Genomic DNA, 19,589 nt, shown 5'->3' with positions numbered 1-19,589 from the left:
ACAATAATAATAATGCATTGATTTTATATAGCGCATTTCTGGGTAATGCACATGGTTTGTGCATTATTCATTCACTCCATACTTGGTAAGGTGACGGGGGCGAGTCCTCCTGACCCCCACCGACATTCACTCACCCACTACATTCACACAGGCAATGTGGGTGAAGTGTCTTGCCTAAGGAGGCAACTCTTAGGCACACATGTGCCCGGGCCGGGAATCGAACCACCAACCTCTCGATCATAGGACGACCCACTCAACCACCCGCACCACCAAGAATGAGGAGGCAGCAAGGGGCAGGATGCGGCGGCGGTAGGAGTTGGTGGCGGCTTCTGTAGCTCCCAGTCTTGGCTTTCGTTTGTTACGTTTGCAGACGACACAGCAGTGGTGGGACGCATCCTCAACAACGACGAGTCGGAGGACATGCAGGAGGTGGAACATCTGGTGCAGTGGTGCAGAGAAAACAACCTCTGCATCAATGTGAAGAAAACGAAGGAGATGTTTGTGGATTACAGGAAAGGAGGCTACACCCCCCCTCCCCTCTACATCGGAGGAGCGGCTGTTGAGGTGGTCCAGAGCATCAAGTACCTGGGCGTGTACATCGCTAGCGACCTGACATGGAGGACCAACTCGGCCGCCTTAGTGAAGAAGGCCCACCAGCACCTCTACTTTCTGAGGAGGCTGAGGCGAGCAGGTATGGGCTCCCCGGTCCTGGCGTCCTTCTTCAGGTGTGCGGTGGAGAGTGCCCTCCCATCATGCATCACGGTGTGGTACGGCAGCTGCTCTGCTGCAGACAGGAAGGCCCTGCAGACAGGAAGGTCCTGCAGACAGGAAGGTCCTGCAGACAGGAAGGCCCTGCAGACAGGAAGGACCTGCAGACAGGAAGGACCTGCAGACAGGAAGGCCCTGCAGACAGGAAGGACCTGCAGACAGGAAGGTCCTGCAGCGGGTGCTTAAATCGGCCCAAAGGACCTCGGAGAGCAGCCGACCCACCGTCAGTGACATCTACAGCAGGAACCTGCATCATGAAGGACCCCACCCACCCTGCACACGGACTGTTTGACCCCTCCCATCATGAAGGACCCCACCCACCCTGCACACGGACTGTTTGACCCCTCCCATCAAGAAGGACCCCACCCACCCTGCACATGGACTGTTTGGCCCCTCCCACCTGGAAGGAGGCTGCGCAGCATCAGGGCCAGAACCACCAGGTTCAGGAACAGGTTCTTCCATGATGCTGTGAGAGTTATGAACAGTGGATAACTTGGGGGGGGGGGGGGGGGGGGGAGGTCATAATCACCGCTGCCTTGTGGGACTCGTTTTATTTTATTGGATGCTGCTATTTCTTTTTCGAGGATTTGTGCAATTACTGTGTATATATTTTAAAATTGCGTTGACTGTTTTCATGAAGCTCACAGCCCATGCAGAAATTAGTTGGAGTGCAGTGACGGGCATGTGGATCAGAATGAGGCTGAGCTGTAGGTTGAAGAGTGCCACCTAGTGGCAGCTCTCTGCAGGGGGCCACAGCATCTCCACTCTGCATCTGAATGGCGCACAGATACAGATACGATCAGTATTCATTGCAGTTACGTATGGAATAGAATCCTGTGAATATATTGCTTCTCTTCCAGCCTAAGTTTCCACATTGGGTCATGTGACCTCAGTTGTTTGAAGGTTTGAAGGTCCACTGGGAAAGTTTTGAAGCGTTATCTATGTCCAGCAAACACAAAGTTGCTTTTAAAAGGTCTTTGTATTTACTGTGTCAATGTTCAATAAAAAAATCTTTACTATTTGCAGCACAGGTGGGATTTATTTGCTTCAAGGTTATTGGTTTTAAAAGCCAAATAGACATTAAGATAATGATGAACATTTACCAGGATGAAGAACTCCTTCTGACTGAACATCATCGACTCTGATCACGGCTAAACTTTAATAACATTTATGGGATCTTTCATGAGAAACAAATGTCCTGATACTTTGCAGCCTTCAGGAATCATTTTACTTCACACAAAAAGAAGAACACTTTTGTCCCCCTTTGCAGGATTTCCTCTGACTCTAATATGACGCTGTATCCTTGTACGATTTAATCAGCTTTCCTGCCAGATCTCATCTGAACCATGAGATTCTATGTCATCTCCCAGTTTCCATTCTATGAATAATGGGAAATGTAGTCCTGACTCCTGAGCAAACCTGAGGCTGCTTCCACAAACCTGCTGGAAAGTTGCATCCAAGAAGAAAATAAGTCATTTCTTCTCTTTTTGCTTTAGGAAAAAACACTCACCTGAACAATTCTATGAAATGTTAGCCCACGTCAACTCCATTGTTTCTAAAATTAGCGCCCATTCCTATTTCAGAGTGCCGTGCTTAAATTACATTAGCATTAAATGTCATCTAATTACCTCCAAGCATGGAAAACCCTCCCAGCAGAAATCATGCTGCCTCATGCATAAAGGACAAAGGGTGAAGCAGACTTCTGACTTAATGGGAAACATGTAGAAATGGTAGGATTTACCAGTGCAATATTTAACGCCATGCAACATTAAATTAGTGGAACATTTGCCCAAAAGCCTCCATATGAAAATCAGTCGGTAAAGATAGTTACCTATCTGCAGGTGGGACGTCTTGGTGCAGGATCCACCAGAACGGGAACAGAACGGGGCGTTGGTGTCCTGCAGGCTGCACAAACATGAGCTCACTGGAAGGGGGTGTGGAGCTCGCTGACACGGGGGGGGGGGGGGGGGGGGGGGGCACACACGTTAGACGGGTTTTATAGGAGTGTGTGTGTGTGCATCAGTTTGCAGTTTGGCTGCCTGGCTGTGCTGTACCGCAGTAAGATTGACGTGTGTGTGCCCCCCCCCCCCCCCAACAGAGTGTAGGGGAACTTAGTATGTCCCTCATGATTTTTGCCGTTCCAAGTTTTGATAGAAGTTGAATTTAGTCTCATAAAATGTTACCTCACTGTATTTTTTGCTTTCGTTTTTTCATGTTATATCATTTAATTTGCAATTTAGACATTTCAGTTTCATTCTGCAACCTGAGGTTTCCATTCCTGTTTCTTTGCAGCTTTAATGTAGTTATCGTCTGTTTCTATACAGGCCTCTCCTCTCACACATGACAAAAGAGAGAAGACCTCAGGCGTAGGGTTGACAACTCCCCGAGAACAAAACAAGGGACATCTAGTGGCCGGGCTGGTCAACCAGATGCCTGAAAGAATCTGGAAGAAACCATTTTTTTAATTATTAAATGAAACACTGTAATACACTGCAGATAAAAAAATTGAGAACAATCTAAAATGTACTAAATGTCAAGGTTGCTGCATATTTGAAATTATCCAAGCAGAAGAGAAAGAGATCAATTTTAAGCATAATAATCAAGATTTAAATATATAATGAAGAAAAAGAAAGAAAAGAAGAAAAGAAATTAGAAAAAGAACACTGATCAAAATTAGAGAACAAGATCAGATACCTCCCAGTTATTGGTGTTAATCTGGTGTTAATCTGGTGTTAATTCGGTGTTAATATAGTGTTAATCTAGTGTTAATCTGGTGTTAAACTGATGTTAATGCGGTGTTAATTGTGTGTTACTCTAGTGTTAATCTGATGTTAATGCGGTGTTAATTGTGTGTTAATCTGGTGTTAATCCGGTGTTAATCTGGTGTTAATCTGGTGTTAATTTGGTGTTAATTCTGTGTTAATCTGGTGTTAATCTGGTGTTAATTCTGTGTTAATCTGGGGTTAATCTGGTGTTAATCTGGTGTTAATCTGGTGTTAATCTAGCACCTGGCGCTAATTCCTCTGACAGCCTAACTTGCAGTTTCACTGACTGCTCGATGGTGATCGTATCTCCCATAGCAACAGAAATTGGTTGTTCTAAATCTGTGATTTCAAGAACATTGCATTTTTACAACATCACAAACTGGTTCAAGTCATCTAAGGAGGCTGGTCGATTTCTCGTTTCAACACGGGGTGAGGATCCGTCTCGTCGTACGGTGCCTCGGACCGGGAGCCCACTCTGCAGTGACAGAACCTCTCATTAGCAGGACCAATCAAAAGGAGCCTACAAGCAACCTAAGCAGCTGCGTAGGGCCCCCTGGCCACGAGGTGGCCCCCGACCAGGTTAGGTGATCGGAGCAGGTGTGGTAGCAGCACCTGGGGGGCATTGGCCGCTGATGGGGCGGGTTTATATACTCTTTACGTCGTGTCCCGGTTTTTAGGGGTGTGTGTGTGAGCCCCCCTTCCGGGTAGCTGCCGCTAACAGCTAGCTTTGTGTTCTGGCTACAGCTAACCTGCAGGTCGGCCTGCCAGCGTCAGTCCAGCCTCACCTCTTAGGGTTAGCTGTATCTGTTAGCCTAGCTTGCCTCTAAAGTTTGTTTCTTTGCTAGCCTATTAGCTCACCTACATAGCCTCACTGCATACGTAAATTTGCCGCGTCGTTGCATAAACCGCAAGGTTCAAAATATTGGAAAAAAGTAGCGGCTTGTACACCGGGAATTACGGTACATCCTTTTCTAGATCTGCCACTCGCAGTTAGCTGGTACTCGCCCCACTGGCTACTGGGATTCTCTTTGCAAGCCATGTTTGTTCTGATATGGGGGTTTTTTTTTATTTGAAACTGCACTGACCTTGATTACAACAAAACGTATTGTTTTGTTGTAATCAGAGTAATCAGAGTAAATGATCAGCAATTGAATTTCCCATCTGGGTGTGCAGACATATGTCTCCACTTTCTCTCTGGACGGTTTAGGTTCTCTTTAATATCTCTTTCACCAAAGAGCAGGAATGTTCTGGGTTCGAATCCTGATCTGAAGCTGTTCTGTGTGGGTTTGGCTTCTTCCCAAGGTATAGTGATGGTGACTCGTCTAAACTGTGCTACTATAAAATAATGATCTAAAATTTGTAGAAATAACTTTTCATCTCAACCACAAATATATCTCGATCCAGATTAAGTTATATCGTGCAATCACCTGAAATTATGCATTCCATATCTAAACAAAATGTGCTGTACATGAAAGCTCAGGAGAACTGTGATCAGAAATGATTTTATTTGATTACATCTAACTGTGAAATGAATCAATGAATAAATATGTTGCAGCAGCTTGACCAAACACTCTGAGAACATCAGTGTTTTATTCATCCATCTAATTAAGATCACAGAGGAACATCTCCACCCCCCTCCCCCAACGCACACGCACACACACACGCACGCGCACACACACACACACACACACACACACACGCATTGCATCCATTCAATCCATGTTTCTCATTATGAACTGGACTAAACAAGTTCCAAAATAAGCACACACTCAGACACAGCTGCTGCATAAGCAAATTACTGAAGCAGAAAAAGTATAAAGCGGAGACATCGCGGAGAAACGCAAAAAGCGCAGCAACGGACCAGAGATGGCTCACTTTCCTGTGGGCCAATGGAAACTCGTCACGACAGGTGAGAGGACATTATTGAGTCTCGTGATCCATGAAAGTCTCTGAAAATGTGAAATTAGATGAAACATTTCTTTATAACACCGTCTACACTTGAAATAATGACTGCATGAAGAGCAAAATCAGAGTTTTGAAGGTGTAAAAGTTGGATCTCTGTAATATATCTGATCAGCAGGTCCTTCACAGACGCTGTGTTCTCGGTAAAAGTGTAATGTCGGCTGGAAAAACAGGAAACAGCAGCAGAAAATGGTTTTAGGAATGGTCACCATGGGGGGGGGTTAGAGTGTTGGTACTTGGAAACCATATTTGATAGCCTTCTGAGGTTTTCCTCCAACACGGAGCAGATCCTCCAGAAGTGTCACCAGAGACAACATCTTCTTCAGAAGCTGAGTTCGTTCGGAGAGAGCCAAAAAGTTCTGCTGACCTTTAACAATCGTTATTTTACTGTACGAGGTGTCGCCTGCTGAGATAGGCTCCAGCTTGGCCCGCGACCCGGTAACGGACAGAACGGTTGGGAAATGAATGAATGAACGAATGAATGGATGAATGAATGAATGGATGGATGGATGAATGAATGGATGGATGGATGGATGAATGGATGGATGGATGATGAATGAATGAATGAATGGATGAATGAATCTCTGTGTCTGATGTTATATATCTCTGTGTCTGATGTTATATATCTCTGTCTGATGTTATATATCTCTGTGTCTGATGTTATATATCTCTGTGTGTGATGTTATATATCTCTGTGTGTGATGTTATATATCTCTGTGTGTGATGTTATATATCTCTGTGTCTGATGTTATATATCTCTGTGTGTGATGTTATATATCTCTGTGTGTGATGTTATATATCTCTGTGTCTGATGTTATATATCTCTGTCTGATGTTATATATCTCTGTGTCTGATGTTATATATCTCTGTGTGTGATGTTATATATCTCTGTGTCTGATGTTATATATCTCTGTGTGTGATGTTATATATCTCTGTGTCTGATGTTATATATCTCTGTGTGTGATGTTATATATCTCTGTGTGTGATGTTATATATCTCTGTGTCTGATGTTATATATCTCTGTCTGATGTTATATATCTCTGTGTGTGATGTTATATATCTCTGTGTCTGATGTTATATATCTCTGTCTGATGTTATATATCTCTGTGTCTGATGTTATATATCTCTGTCTGATGTTATATATCTCTGTGTGTTATGTTATATATCTCTGTGTCTGATGTTATATATCTCTGTCTGATGTTATATATCTCTGTGTCTGATGTTATATATCTCTGTGTGTGATGTTATATATCTCTGTGTGTGATGTTATATATCTCTGTGTCTGATGTTATATATCTCTGTGTGTGATGTTATATATCTCTGTGTGTGATGTTATATATCTATGTGTCTGATGTTATATATCTCTGTGTGTGATGTTATATATCTCTGTGTGTGATGTTATATATCTCTGTGTCTGATGTTATATATCTCTGTGTGTGATGTTATATATCTCTGTGTCTGATGTTACCGTATATGTCTCTGTGTCTGATGTTATATATCTCTGTGTCTGATGTTACCGTATATATCTCTGTGTCTGATGTTATATATCTCTGTGTCTGATGTTATATATCTATGTGTGTGATGTTATATATCTCTGTGTGTGATGTTATATATCTATGTGTGTGATGTTATATATCTCTGCGTGTGATGTTATATATATCTCTGTCTGATGTTATATATCTCTGTGTGTGATGTTATATATCTCTGTGTCTGATGTTATATATCTCTGTGTCTGATGTTATATATCTCTGTGTGTGATGTTATATATCTCTGTGTGTGATGTTATATATCTCTCTGTCTGATGTTATATATCTCTGTGTGTGATGTTATATATCTCTGTGTCTGATGTTATATATCTCTGTGTCTGATGTTATATAGCTCAGTGTGTGATGTTATATATCTCTGTGTGTGATGTTATATATCTCTGTCTGATGTTATATATCTCTGTGTGTGATGTTATATATATATATGACGTCCATTAAATGAATGCGCTCATCTTTACCTGACTCCGTCGCTGTCCCACAGTGTTGTGTGCGGTGGTGGCGTGCGACGCCGTCCCCGTCAGCGACCTGCTGGACCGAGCCTCCCAGCGCTCTGACGCGCTGCACTCCCTCAGCACAACGCTCGCCCACGACCTGGTCAGCGCCGCCGTGTGTCCGTGCTCTTCTACTCTCTGAAGGGGGTCCCCAGCATGCACCCCTCTGGCCAGCAGGGCTGTTGGAGTTCTCATTTCACTTTGGTGTGAACTGCTGTGTGCTCTCACTATGCTTGTGTGCATGCATTCAGCACAGAAAGAAAATGAGAATAAAAACGAATTGCTGTTAATCATGGCTGTGACGGACGTCTTGCAAGACTTGACATTTTAGCTATCTCAAACCTACAGGTAGCCTTAACATCCCGCCAGTTAGCATGTCCTCTGTGATGGACAAATGTCCACGACAGAGGACATGCTAACTGGCTGGGTCTCAGGAGGATATGCGAGGATATGTACCCTCGCCGAAGGGGAGGCGAGGGTATTGCAATTGGGTCTGTTTGTCTGTCTGTTTGTCTGTTTGTTTGTCTGTCCGAGCACATATCTCAAAAACTAGAAACCCAATCGACATGAAATTTTTACACAAGCAATGTTCTGTCCGTGGCTCGGTCCTCCCCGAGAATGGCGTTGATCCGGATCTGGATCCAGATTCTAGAATGTTTTAAAGGATTCTTTAACATTGCGAGTTAGGGCACTTTTTGACATTTTTCTTAATTTCTTCAAAACGCATGGCGGTATGGATCTGAAAAGAATCACACATAAGTACTCCTTAAAGGTCAATGACCAGGACTAATTTCGGCCGGATCCGGATCACAATCCGGATCTGAGAGCTAATTTTCATTCTAAAATCTGCATTTTTCAGGAGTCCATCCTGACCTCAATTCTGGAGCTAGAGACTTCAGATTTGGTGTGAACACTCATAGTTCATTCTAGTTTCATATGTGTTACAGTTGTAGTTGTATCTTTTCCCGTTCCGGAGCAGCAAGCTAGAGCAGGTTTGGCCCCTCTGATTCGGAAGCCCTGTTTACTGTCTCACAAGATCCAATAGTCTATTGGAGGCGGGGTCTGCAATCTCTGATTGTCTCTTGTTTACAATGTGACTTTATTTAATGGGATCCATCCTTCCCCCCTCCAGGACTTCAGTTTCTCACCTGTAGGCCGGATGGTCATGCCTCGTCCCTCCATGTGCCACACCAGCTCGCTCCAGACTCCAACTGACAAGGAGCAGGCTCTTCTAGTATCAGTACGTGTCTGTGATTCTCATTCTTCGAGGCAGCTGCAGGTCAAACCGACTGCCTCCACTTCATCACTGTGCTTTACCGACACATTCATACAAGCCACTGCTTTTTCTGACATGCAGATGGACGCCAGATATAAATCAACGGACTATATTGCTGGACTGAAATCGCAAGATTAGAATGCATTTTTAAAAACTAATATTTATCTTTATTTTCAGCCACAAATAATGAGTCCATCAGATATTCTGTTCCTCAGTTTTCACCAGAAATCCCATGAGCTCAGAACAAAAACATGAAAACAACTTGGCATTGGGTGGATGTACAGTTGAAAGTTAGAAAACAAGGGAAAAGGCCTTTACATTTCACAGTGACTGTTACGTTTACTGCCCTCTGCAGGCTATAAAGTGTAATTGGAATATCTTTGGAGGACGCGGTTCACAATCTGCACAGACAACAGTTACGTAAATGTACCAGCATGCTTTAGATTTCTACTGCTTTCATTCGACGGGGCGCTGGTGGTTGAGCTGGTCGTTCTATGATCGAGAGGTTGGCGGTTCGATACCAGGCTCAGGCACATGTGTGCACTGTTGTGTCCTTGGGCAACACACTTCACCCACATTGCCTGTGTGAATGTAGTGAGCGAGTGAATGTCGGTGGGGTCAGGAGGGCCGATGGCAGGCCCAGGGCAGCTGTGGCTAGTAGCTTACCAACCCAAGTATGGAGTGAATGAATAATGCACAATGGAAAGAGTCTTTGAGTGCCCAGACCAAAGCATTATTATTATTATTATTCTGAGTTCTTACCGTTCAGCATCATTTATTCTGCGCCTGACTTCTCCTGCAGGAGTCAGACCTCTTGTCATTGGCTCGCTCCCTCCTCCAAGCCTGGCTCGACCCCCTGGCATTCATGTCCACCTCTGCTAAGACCCTTCCTCACCCAGCTCAGAACGGCATCTCCAGCAAGATCCGTGAGCTGCAGGAGCACTCAAAGAGCCTGGGTGATGGCTTGGATGTTCTCTCTGGGAAGGTGAGCACTTAAATACATTTAGTTTTCCTTTTGCAAGCATTTAAATGTTAATACAACAGCTGTCCTCCAATAGCCACGCCGCCTGTTTCTGTCTTTTTTCTCAGTTGGGTCCAGCGGCTCAGGCCATCTCCTTCCTGCCTTTCAAAGGAAGCAATGACATGGATCACGACAAGTTTTCCAGACTAGCCAACTTACACTTCCTGTTGTCCTGCTTCCGTCGGGACTCCCACAAGATTGACAGCTTCCTCAAAGTCCTACGCTGCCGAGCGGCAAGGATGCAGCCTGACATGTGTTAAACCACGAGGAGCGTGCTGGATCAATGTATGCTAGAAATCTGATACACGCTAATATTCTACTTGCTAAGTAGCTGTCATTATGAGCTTTCACCAAGATAACGTGAGGAGGGGTTACATGGCACACACAGGATCAGATTCTTTTTTTGGGGGGGGGGAATTATGTCAGACAGAATTATCAATGACAATGTGCCAAGATAAAACTTTTGAACTGGCCTCGGCAGAATCAGTTGCCAGTTCCTGACTGACACCACATGAAAGGAATCCATTAGAATCTCATGCTTAAAACTTCGATAGAAACCTGTCTGATGCGTGTCTGGCGACAACCTGCTGCATTTGCACTTTACATTTAAAGACACTTTCTTGCATTAAACATGTCTATTGATTCATTTAATAGATATGCATATCCATAAAAATCGCCTCTTGAAAAATTTATTTGTTCGTTATGTTGAAGGACAGCACCGGTACGTATCACTCCGCGAGGCTCCTGACTATAATACTATGTTGAAGGACAGCACCGGTACGTATCACTCCGCGAGGCTCCTGACTATAATACTATGTTGAAGGACAGCACCGGTACGTATCACTCCGCGAGGCTCCTGACTATAATACTATGTTGAAGGACAGCACCGGTACGTATCACTCCGCGAGGCTCCTGACTATAATACTATGTTGAAGGACAGCACCGTGAGGCTCCTGACTATAATACTATATTGAAGGACAGCACCGGTACGTATCACTCCGCGTGGCTCCTGACTATAATACTATATTGAAGGACAGCACCGGTACGTATCACTCCGCGTGGCTCCTGACTATAATACTATGTTGAAGGACAGCACCGGTACGTATCACTCCGCGTGGCTCCTGACTATAATACTATGTTGAAGGACAGCACCGGTACGTATCACTCCGCGTGGCTCCTGACTATAATACTATGTTGAAGGACAGCACCGGTACGTATCACTCCTCGAGGCTCCTGACTATAATACTATGTTGAAGGACAGCACCGTGAGGCTCCTGACTATAATACTATGGTGAAGGACAGCACCGTGAGGTTCATTGTTGCTGAGCATGATGTAAACACTCAATGATGTTACTCCCGAGAGCACCGAGTCAACGATAGCACACCATCCGAACATCATCTGTTCAACTTTGAGACTTATCAAGTGAAGCAGTTCAAAGTTTTAGAGGTTTTAATAGATATTAAGGCAGAATCTTCAAAATTGTCCGTTTGTGCTCATTTTGACATTTTAGATTTATCAGCTATTGTAAAGGATTTCTAACCCTCTCCCGGTTCTTGTTCTCCGTAGTGGGTGCGTATTCAATGAGGAGAATGTGGGTTAAGATTCAGACATTTCTATAATTAACAGATCAGTACAAGTTAGTTCAGATATCAGCGCAAACTAAATGTTGTGTGTTCCGGATGTCATGTAATCACGTTGTGGAATCCCGTCTAATATGGAAATTCCCTCCAGTACCAAACCGTAAAGCTTGTTTAATTTAAGCAGAATACATAACAGGAAGTGTTCTTGTCTCAGCTGACGCTGCTGCTCAGACGGCGGTGGTTCTGTCGTCTGTCTGTATCTCCGTCAGAACGAGTCGAATACAGTGCAGCACAGCGGGATCCTCCCGTCCCGCCTTCGCAACGTTCCACCTGGAACTGCAAGTAGCTGTCAGGAATCATTTGAAAGCCGACATCCTGATCGTCCTTTATGCAAAGGCCTTGATCTGAGATCATACACTGAGAAATTAACCTAGAAGTCAGCGTTCTTTTTAACTGATTTTATCTACAATGCTAAAGAGATTGAATTTAAGCCTGCCACCTCCTTTCCTGGTTGCCCCTTTATTCTGGCTATCAGACAGACGTTTTATCAAATATACGTCAGGCCATTGATGTCAAGACGGAGCTCTTCAGTCTGTAGTGGTCGGTCCAGCCCAGAGACCAGAGGTAGTTCAGCACAGAACCCCTCAAAGAGTGATTGATTCTCCTCCTACTGGAGAGCGGCGTGTACAAACCCACAGCCAGGATCAGCGAGTTCCTATGTTGTTCTGCCCATGCGTCCTCTCCAGGTTAAAGAAAAAGCTGGGCGCATCCATCTCTGTGATGTTTTGGATCCTGGAACGGACCCATGAGAGACAGAGAGGACAGTAGGACACCCTTCAGTCGTAAATGATTAAACACAGAAATACGGCCCCGCTCCACTATTACAGACACCGGTCCGATAGAATGTTTGATTCCCGGGGACGGGGATAAATATTTGAATAATAATAAGAGCTGGAGGAACTATTAAAATATTGTTGAATAATTAATCTCCATGATTGAATTCTGTGGGTCTGGTTTTTTTTATACTGGGATCATGGTAGCAGTTTTCCATAGTGTGGGTATTGTGGCTGATGTTATATATCTCTGTGTGTGATGTTATATATCTCTGTCTGATGTTATATATGGCATAAGAAGGAATGCACTATACATAGTTCCCAGATGACGTCACGGCATACGGCGCTGTTGCGGCGCCTGCGCCATGACCGTTTGCATGAGCATTAATGTAGCATTACCGTATTGGGCCGAATATAACAGGACCCCGGATATAACACGACCCCGGATATAATACGACCCCCTCTTTTTCAAGACTCAAGTTTGAGAAAATACTTTTTGAACACCAATTTCAATTTTTATACAGAAAATAATTACGGTACATCTGAAACAAATGATTATAACAATAAATTCGAGAGAAAAAGCATGTTATTTTGCCACATTCAAATCATGCAAAAACTGTCTCACATCTTAATATCTGAATTCAATTCAGTTTTATTTATATAACGCCAGATCACAACATAAAGTCGTCTCAAGGCACTTTACAGGATTAGCAGGGAAAGACCTGCAGGGAAACACAGAACCCACCTTGACCCACAAGAGCAACGGAGGCAAGGAAAAACCTCCCTTTAACGGGCAGAAACCTTGGACAGAACCTAGGCTCATGGTGGACGGCCATCTGTCTGACCGGCTGGGTTGAGAGAGAGAGAGGGAGAGAGAGAGAGAGAGAGAGAGAATGGCAGGTCGGAGACGAGTCAAGGAGATGGATAGGGAAGTGATAGCGAGACAGAGCAGGAGCAGACAAAAACTAAATGCTAATGCTAGCGATATAAAGCTATAAATGCTAATGCTAGCGATATAAAGCTATAGATGCTAATGCTAGCGACGTGGACATCAGTGTTGAGGGACACAGGTCCAGGTTCTGCAGCACAACGGACAGAAGGACCTGAAAGAGAGAGAGGGACAAACAGAGGGAGAGAGCGAACAAGACTACAGGAAGAGAGAGAGATTACTGACATATATTTATAACATGAATAACCAGATAAAGGGGGAGGAGCTCAGTGTGTCATGATGTTAAGCCACCAGTGCTGCCTAATGACAGCATATTGATTATACTGATTACTGCATCGATTAGTTATAAGCTTTGTTAAAAAGGAAAGTCTTTAATCTACTCTTGAACATAGAGATGGTGTCTGTCTCAGGAACCAATCAGGGAGCTGATTCCACAATAAAGGAGCTTGATAACTGAAAGCTCCGCCCCCCTGTCTGCTATATATTCGGGCCAATACGGTAGCTCGCGGTCTGCGGACAGCTCGGGACAGTGTCGAGATAAAACAGAGTGAAAATGTTCCTTCTCCTGCTGGGTCAGTAGAGGTTTAAATCGTGCTGGTCCAGTTAAATTTAGGTTTTATCGCGTCCCCGTCATTGGCCTTCATGGATGTGAGAAGACGAAGCTTTTGTCTGAACAAAGACGGAGATTCTGGCTCGGATCAACGGGAACGATGCTCCCTAAAACACGCAGGAATTAGCTCAGAGCACTTTGTGTTAGCTGTGTAACTTATTACTTGTTGACAGACATAATTTACTCAGTACTATCTTGTGTATGTTTTAAAACGTTCTTTTTCACAAGACAGACGATTGTTTAGCGGCTTGACTGTAGCCTCGGACGCTAAGGCTACAGGAAGTGGTCGAAACTAGCCAAGCAGCTAAACGATCCTTCGTCTGAATAAAAGGTTAAACGTTACAAACAGTGAAAACCACAAAGACAGAATGAACCTTTTCCAGCGACTGTCTGACCAGCGAAAGCTGGTAACTTAATTTAGACTGCTTTATTGTAGAAAGTAACGGCATCGCGGGCGTCTGCGCTGCGTTAAGTCACTACATGAATCGTGCCACAATTAGGACCTTAAAAAACTTTACGAAGCTTTGAATGGAGTTCAGACTGACATTAGGGATAAAGTTATTCAGAAATGTTGGAATCGCTTGTTCATTTTTGCTACATAAGTTCATCAAAAATGGAAAATATCTCGGTCTGAAGCACGTTTAACTGTTGTTGTTGTTATTGTACACAATTATGTCGCCTGTCAAATGTTTGTGTTTCTGTTCCTTTCAATTAAACATCTGAAACTGGAAAGCTCGGTATTAAAGATATATGATTATCCATGCATGTTGGAAAAGCCTTTATAATGAGAACAACAAGCTGCAGTGAGCGGCGATGACATCACCATCAGGCTGCAGAACACTTAAGATGTGACGCTGCTTTAAGGGGAACAGAACACTTAAGATGTGACGCTGCTTTAAGGGGAACAGAACACTTAAGATCTGCAGGCGGGGGCTTTTTATCGGACAGCAGGTTAAGGTAAGTTTAACCAGTTAACATCATGCATCATTCAACACAACTCTGCTATGACGACCACTTTTCCAGTGATCACCAACCCAACCCTCGGCAGATCGATTGCAGCCTCCAGCGACTTCCTGCTCACACGTGTAAAAACTTCTCACCAATAAGAGGTCGTGGTAAACATGATAATATTGTATCTGAGGCAATGCGGCATGATCTGTGCTCTGCTAAATGTGTGAGCACACATGTGTATGTGTTTGTCTTTTGTGTGGTTACGCAATGCACTGGCGACATGTCCGGGGTGTGCTCTACCTTTCACCCGCAGACAACTGAGATGGCGCCGGTGACCCACCAGGAAGAAAAGCAGCTGTAGACAAGATGATTGCGACAATCTGTTGCATGCCACAATCTGGCAATCCACCGTGAAGCAGCAGGCTGGAAAGAAGAACTCCCACTGACCGTTGATTGGCATGCCATGCAGTCATTATTTTGTTTAGTTAATTAACTTCTATTTTCCTGTACAGTACTATGAATGTTGTAAATAGTGTACAGAATCATTGTGTATATGTATATATGGAGGAGATATGCGTCTGAGGTTAAACTAAGAACGATAGACTACAAAGATTATGTTCTGGACGGATCTTGATGAATTTTCCAAATATTAGCAGGAACAGATGATTAAATGTTGGTCATGATCCAGAAGAGATCCTGGATTCTGGATCAGTTTGAAATTTTCGGTAACATTGCAGTCAATTGTGTTGCGTCCCGTAGGGCTAACGAGCAGAGAGGAGCCAAAAATGCGGAGACAGAGTCTTTAATAGCTCTCAAACAAAAAACACTCAGCCTAAAACGGTACTGAGGGCTGGACGGGCTGGACGGGCTGGAACGTCCGGTAAGAAAACAACACAAAATCACAGCCGAACAAAAGCGCAGAAACAACAGCTGGGCTGGTGATTAACTCAGACAAACAAAGTCCAAATACTCAGCTGGGTTCAGAAACGGCAGAAAACGGAACGGCTTCACCAACGAGCAGAGACAGGAACGGGAAACCAGGAGCAGATCGGAGGGGACGGGAAACAGGCACGGGAGACATGTGGGTGATCCGGTGATCGGAAGGCTGGTGACCGAGGGACTATCAGCAGCTGGGGAATCGGATGATTGATTGGATGTGTCTGCTCTGACGCTCCGGTCTCTGCCACGCCCGCTATCGAGAGAGGGAAACGAATGAAAGTCAACCCAAGGAAAAAGCCCAGAACCCCAATTTATGGAATTTGACACGGGGGGGGGGGGGGGGGCTCTATCTCACCACAGAATCTCATCTGGATCTGATTCAGAATGGAGTTAGCAAAAAGCATTTAATTTCAACATTGAAAACCACATTTACGGATACAAAAATCAGTTAAATTAAAAAGGACAGAGTTCTAGAAAGATGGAACACGTTTGCTGTGGCTCATTTTTACTTTCTATACAACTTTCCTCATCCCGTTTGTGAGGGTAACAATGTCCAAAACCTTACAGTATGACATTACCTACAAAGGAAATGAGAGACTTAAAAATAAGACGGCTGTGCGGAAAAAATAGAAAAATGAGATATAGTTGAACATTTAATGTACTTTATTAATTCCCATCGGGGAAATTCTTTTCACACTCATGAACATACATTAAGGGCTTGTAGATAAGCAAGTAAAGGAGAGCTGGTCGACTGATGGGCCCTCCGAGCAGCTTGTGGAGTCCGGTGCCTTTCTCAGGGGCCCCTCGGTGGTGCAGAGGGGTACTCTGGTCCATGCTGGACTTGATCCTGCCACCCTTTACGGTCCCCAAGGCAAGTCCGTGTGGCTTGAGCTACTGCCACCCTAAGGATGAATGCAAACATGACTGTAAAACGTAAAGACATGCAAGATAGTAGGTAGCAAAAGTACAAAAGCCGCTGATAAACGGTTTAAGAGCGAAAACAATGCAGTCGGACTAGCATGATGGAGAAAAACAACACTGTGATAGACTGAGTAGAGATGTTACAAGAATGCAGTCAGGTCAGAGAGAGGTTAGAGAGTCGAATAAAAACGCATTACATACAGGGGTAACTGGGACCTTCTTCTTGTCCCCTGAGGGGTCGCCACAGCAGCCCAACCTTCTCCACTTCACCCTGTCCTTTGCATCGTCCTCCCCAACACCAGCCACTCTCATGTCCTCCCTCACTACGTCCATGTCTCTGCTCCTGGGTCGTCCTCTAGTCCTGTTCCCTGGCAGCTCCATCCTCAGCATCCTTCTACCGATATAGTCCCTGTCTCTCCTCTGGACATGTCCAAACCATCATAGTCTGGTCTCTCTGACCTTGTCTCCAAACGTCTAACCTTCACTGTCCCTCTTATTGTCTTATTCCTACTCCTGTCCAACCTGGTCACTCCCCAGGAGAACCTCATCATGAGACTGAGACGACCCCCCTCAAAAAATTCTTCCTGTGATAATTATAATATACGATGCATCATTGTAACCTGCTATTGCTTTTCAAATTTTTTATATTATACATGTATATTTCTATTAATGCACTATGTGTGTAAGATTAAGACAAGTTTTATTTGTGATTATATGTTAACAATTTTTACACTGCAAACACACAACGAAGGTCCCCTTGAAACAACCACACACACATGCATAAATGCATCGGGGCCCCAGAGCATGCAGAGAGGGAATATTGTGAAGGCGCCACCATGATCAGCGCACCTGGAGCAATTGGGACGGCAGTGCCTTGCTCAAGGGTACATTGGCAGTGCTCTGAGGGTAAAACTGGCCTCTCTCTAGCCACCAGGACACGTTCCTCATTTAGTCTGGGCTGGGACTTGAACCGGTGGACTTCGCCGCTTCCCAGTTCAAGGCCCAACGCACTGAGCCACTGTCAATTTCATATTTCTGATTCTTCTGATGCTTCCCCCGCAATGCAAAAAAAAAGATGTGATAACATCCATGGTAGAATTCTTCATTAGGCCCGAGCGCCTATCCTAGGCGTAAGGGGCGGGGCTATTGCTTTTGCAACGCAGAAGACGACAAGTTGACGAGCGCAGACATGCGTCACTTATTGACCCTTCCTACCTGGACACTTTAAAAGTGAAACTTTGACAATCGGCCTTACAGCGCCCCCTACAGAACAAGAACAAATATTGAATGGGAAGTAAAAAAAACACATAAAATTAATTATTTTATGTGTTTCAAAATTGGGCATGAAAAATTGGACCCCTCCCCAATGTGCCTATGGGGGGTCCGACGCCAACTTTGTCAGACAGCCACGAAATTCGGTACAGACATGCGTCAAGTCAGGGCAAAAAAAAGTATTATGGCCACGCCCCCAGACACACAGGAAGGCGGCCATATTGGATTGAAATTTAAAAACTGTTTGCACACACACACTCCAATCCAAACCAAATTTTAAACACTTATTGACCCTTCCTACCTGGACACTTTAAAAGTGAAACTTTGACAATCGGCCTTACAGCGCCCCCTACAGAACAAGAACAAATATTGAATGGGAAGTAAAAAAAATAGTTTGCCAGAAATGATTGAAATTTTCCAGAAAATTCCCTCATGTGGTCCCGATCAAAAAACACAATTGTAACCATGTTGTTCTTTTTACGGTGTTGCCGTGGCAATGGCCGGCATTCCCCATGTTAATAAAATGTGTGCAACACAAAACAATCACCAATCTTCTGAAAATGACATATTAGCATGGAAACGTCCCAAATTTGCCACATACATTCTCACACACATGCCGGTTGAAAAGGCAATGACACCCAGGCTGCATTTTTTACGCTGTTGCCATGGCGATGGCAACCCCGCTATGGGGAGGGGTCCAACGCCAACTTTGTCGGACAGCCACAACATTTGGTACAGACATGCGTCATGTCAGGGCAAAACATTTTTTTATTATGGCCACGCCCCCGGACACACAGGAAGGCGGCCATATTGGATTGAAACTTAAAAACTCCTGACGGCAGATGCCATATAATCCAAATAACGATTTGACTAAACGGTGAGCTACTCATGCAGCTCAAATCTAAACACTTGCGAAGCACTCAGGACAAAAGCGGCGCGCGTCGGCGGGTCAGCTCAACGGCCTGTCGGCCGGCGAGGGCCTACAACGCCGCTTGCGGCTTTAATTTAAGGTTGTTTTTGTTAAATGCCCTCGTACTAATGTGGCACTGGCCGCAGTGAGACATCAATGCTCAGGCAAACATCCTTAAATACTGATGCTATAAATATCTTCAGAATAGATGGTGCAGTGGGTAGCATCACTCACCTCAAAGCAAGAAGGTCACAGGTTCAAATCCGACCTGTCTGCGTGGGTTTTCTCAGGGTTCTCTGGCTTCCTTTCACCACCAAAAATATGGAGCTTAGGTGAATTGGTGACACTAAATTGTCCCTGGGTGTGTGTCTGTCTGTGTGGCCCTGTGATGAGCTGGCGGCTTGTTCAGGGTGTACCCGCCTGTAGCCTGCTGAATTAGTCTCGCCACCCGGTTACGGATAAAGCAGTGAAGACAGGACATGAATGATTTTAGACAACCGTATGGCTGATTCCTTTATGTTTTATCGATCTGATCAGTAGAGGGCGGTAGATACCAGTATGTGTGTATGTGTGTGTGTTCGTGTGTGTACAAGCATGACAACAATGGCCTTAGTTAAAACAGACCAAGAGACATGTGTTTCAGATGTAGTTTCAACATTGATTTGAAGATGTGAGATTTATTCCTGTCAAAGTGTTCACCACTGGCAATCATGAAATGATTTTCAGTTCATTTTTATAAACATGCATGAATACAATCAATTTTTCACATGCAAACATTAAACATTTCAGCTGGATG

General features: G+C 44.4%; 1 protein-coding gene across 1 annotated transcript; it reads left to right on the top strand.

The window, feature by feature from the left end:
• Positions 1–275: 275 nt before the first annotated feature.
• On the top strand, positions 276–10,087 carry prl (prolactin). The gene is made up of 7 exons (XM_068750311.1): positions 276–309; positions 371–422; positions 513–691; positions 7,512–7,633; positions 8,663–8,770; positions 9,609–9,791; positions 9,896–10,087. Exons 1-7 carry the CDS (start codon positions 276–278, stop codon positions 10,085–10,087), a joined length of 870 nt encoding a protein of 289 aa, XP_068606412.1.
• The last annotated feature ends 9,502 nt before the right edge of the window (positions 10,088–19,589 follow it).

The sequence above is a fragment of the Brachionichthys hirsutus genome, chromosome 16 (genome assembly GCF_040956055.1).
Source record: "Brachionichthys hirsutus isolate HB-005 chromosome 16, CSIRO-AGI_Bhir_v1, whole genome shotgun sequence".
Lineage (NCBI taxonomy): Eukaryota > Metazoa > Chordata > Actinopteri > Lophiiformes > Brachionichthyidae > Brachionichthys > Brachionichthys hirsutus.
This window is presented reverse-complemented; position numbering and strand designations above follow the sequence as displayed.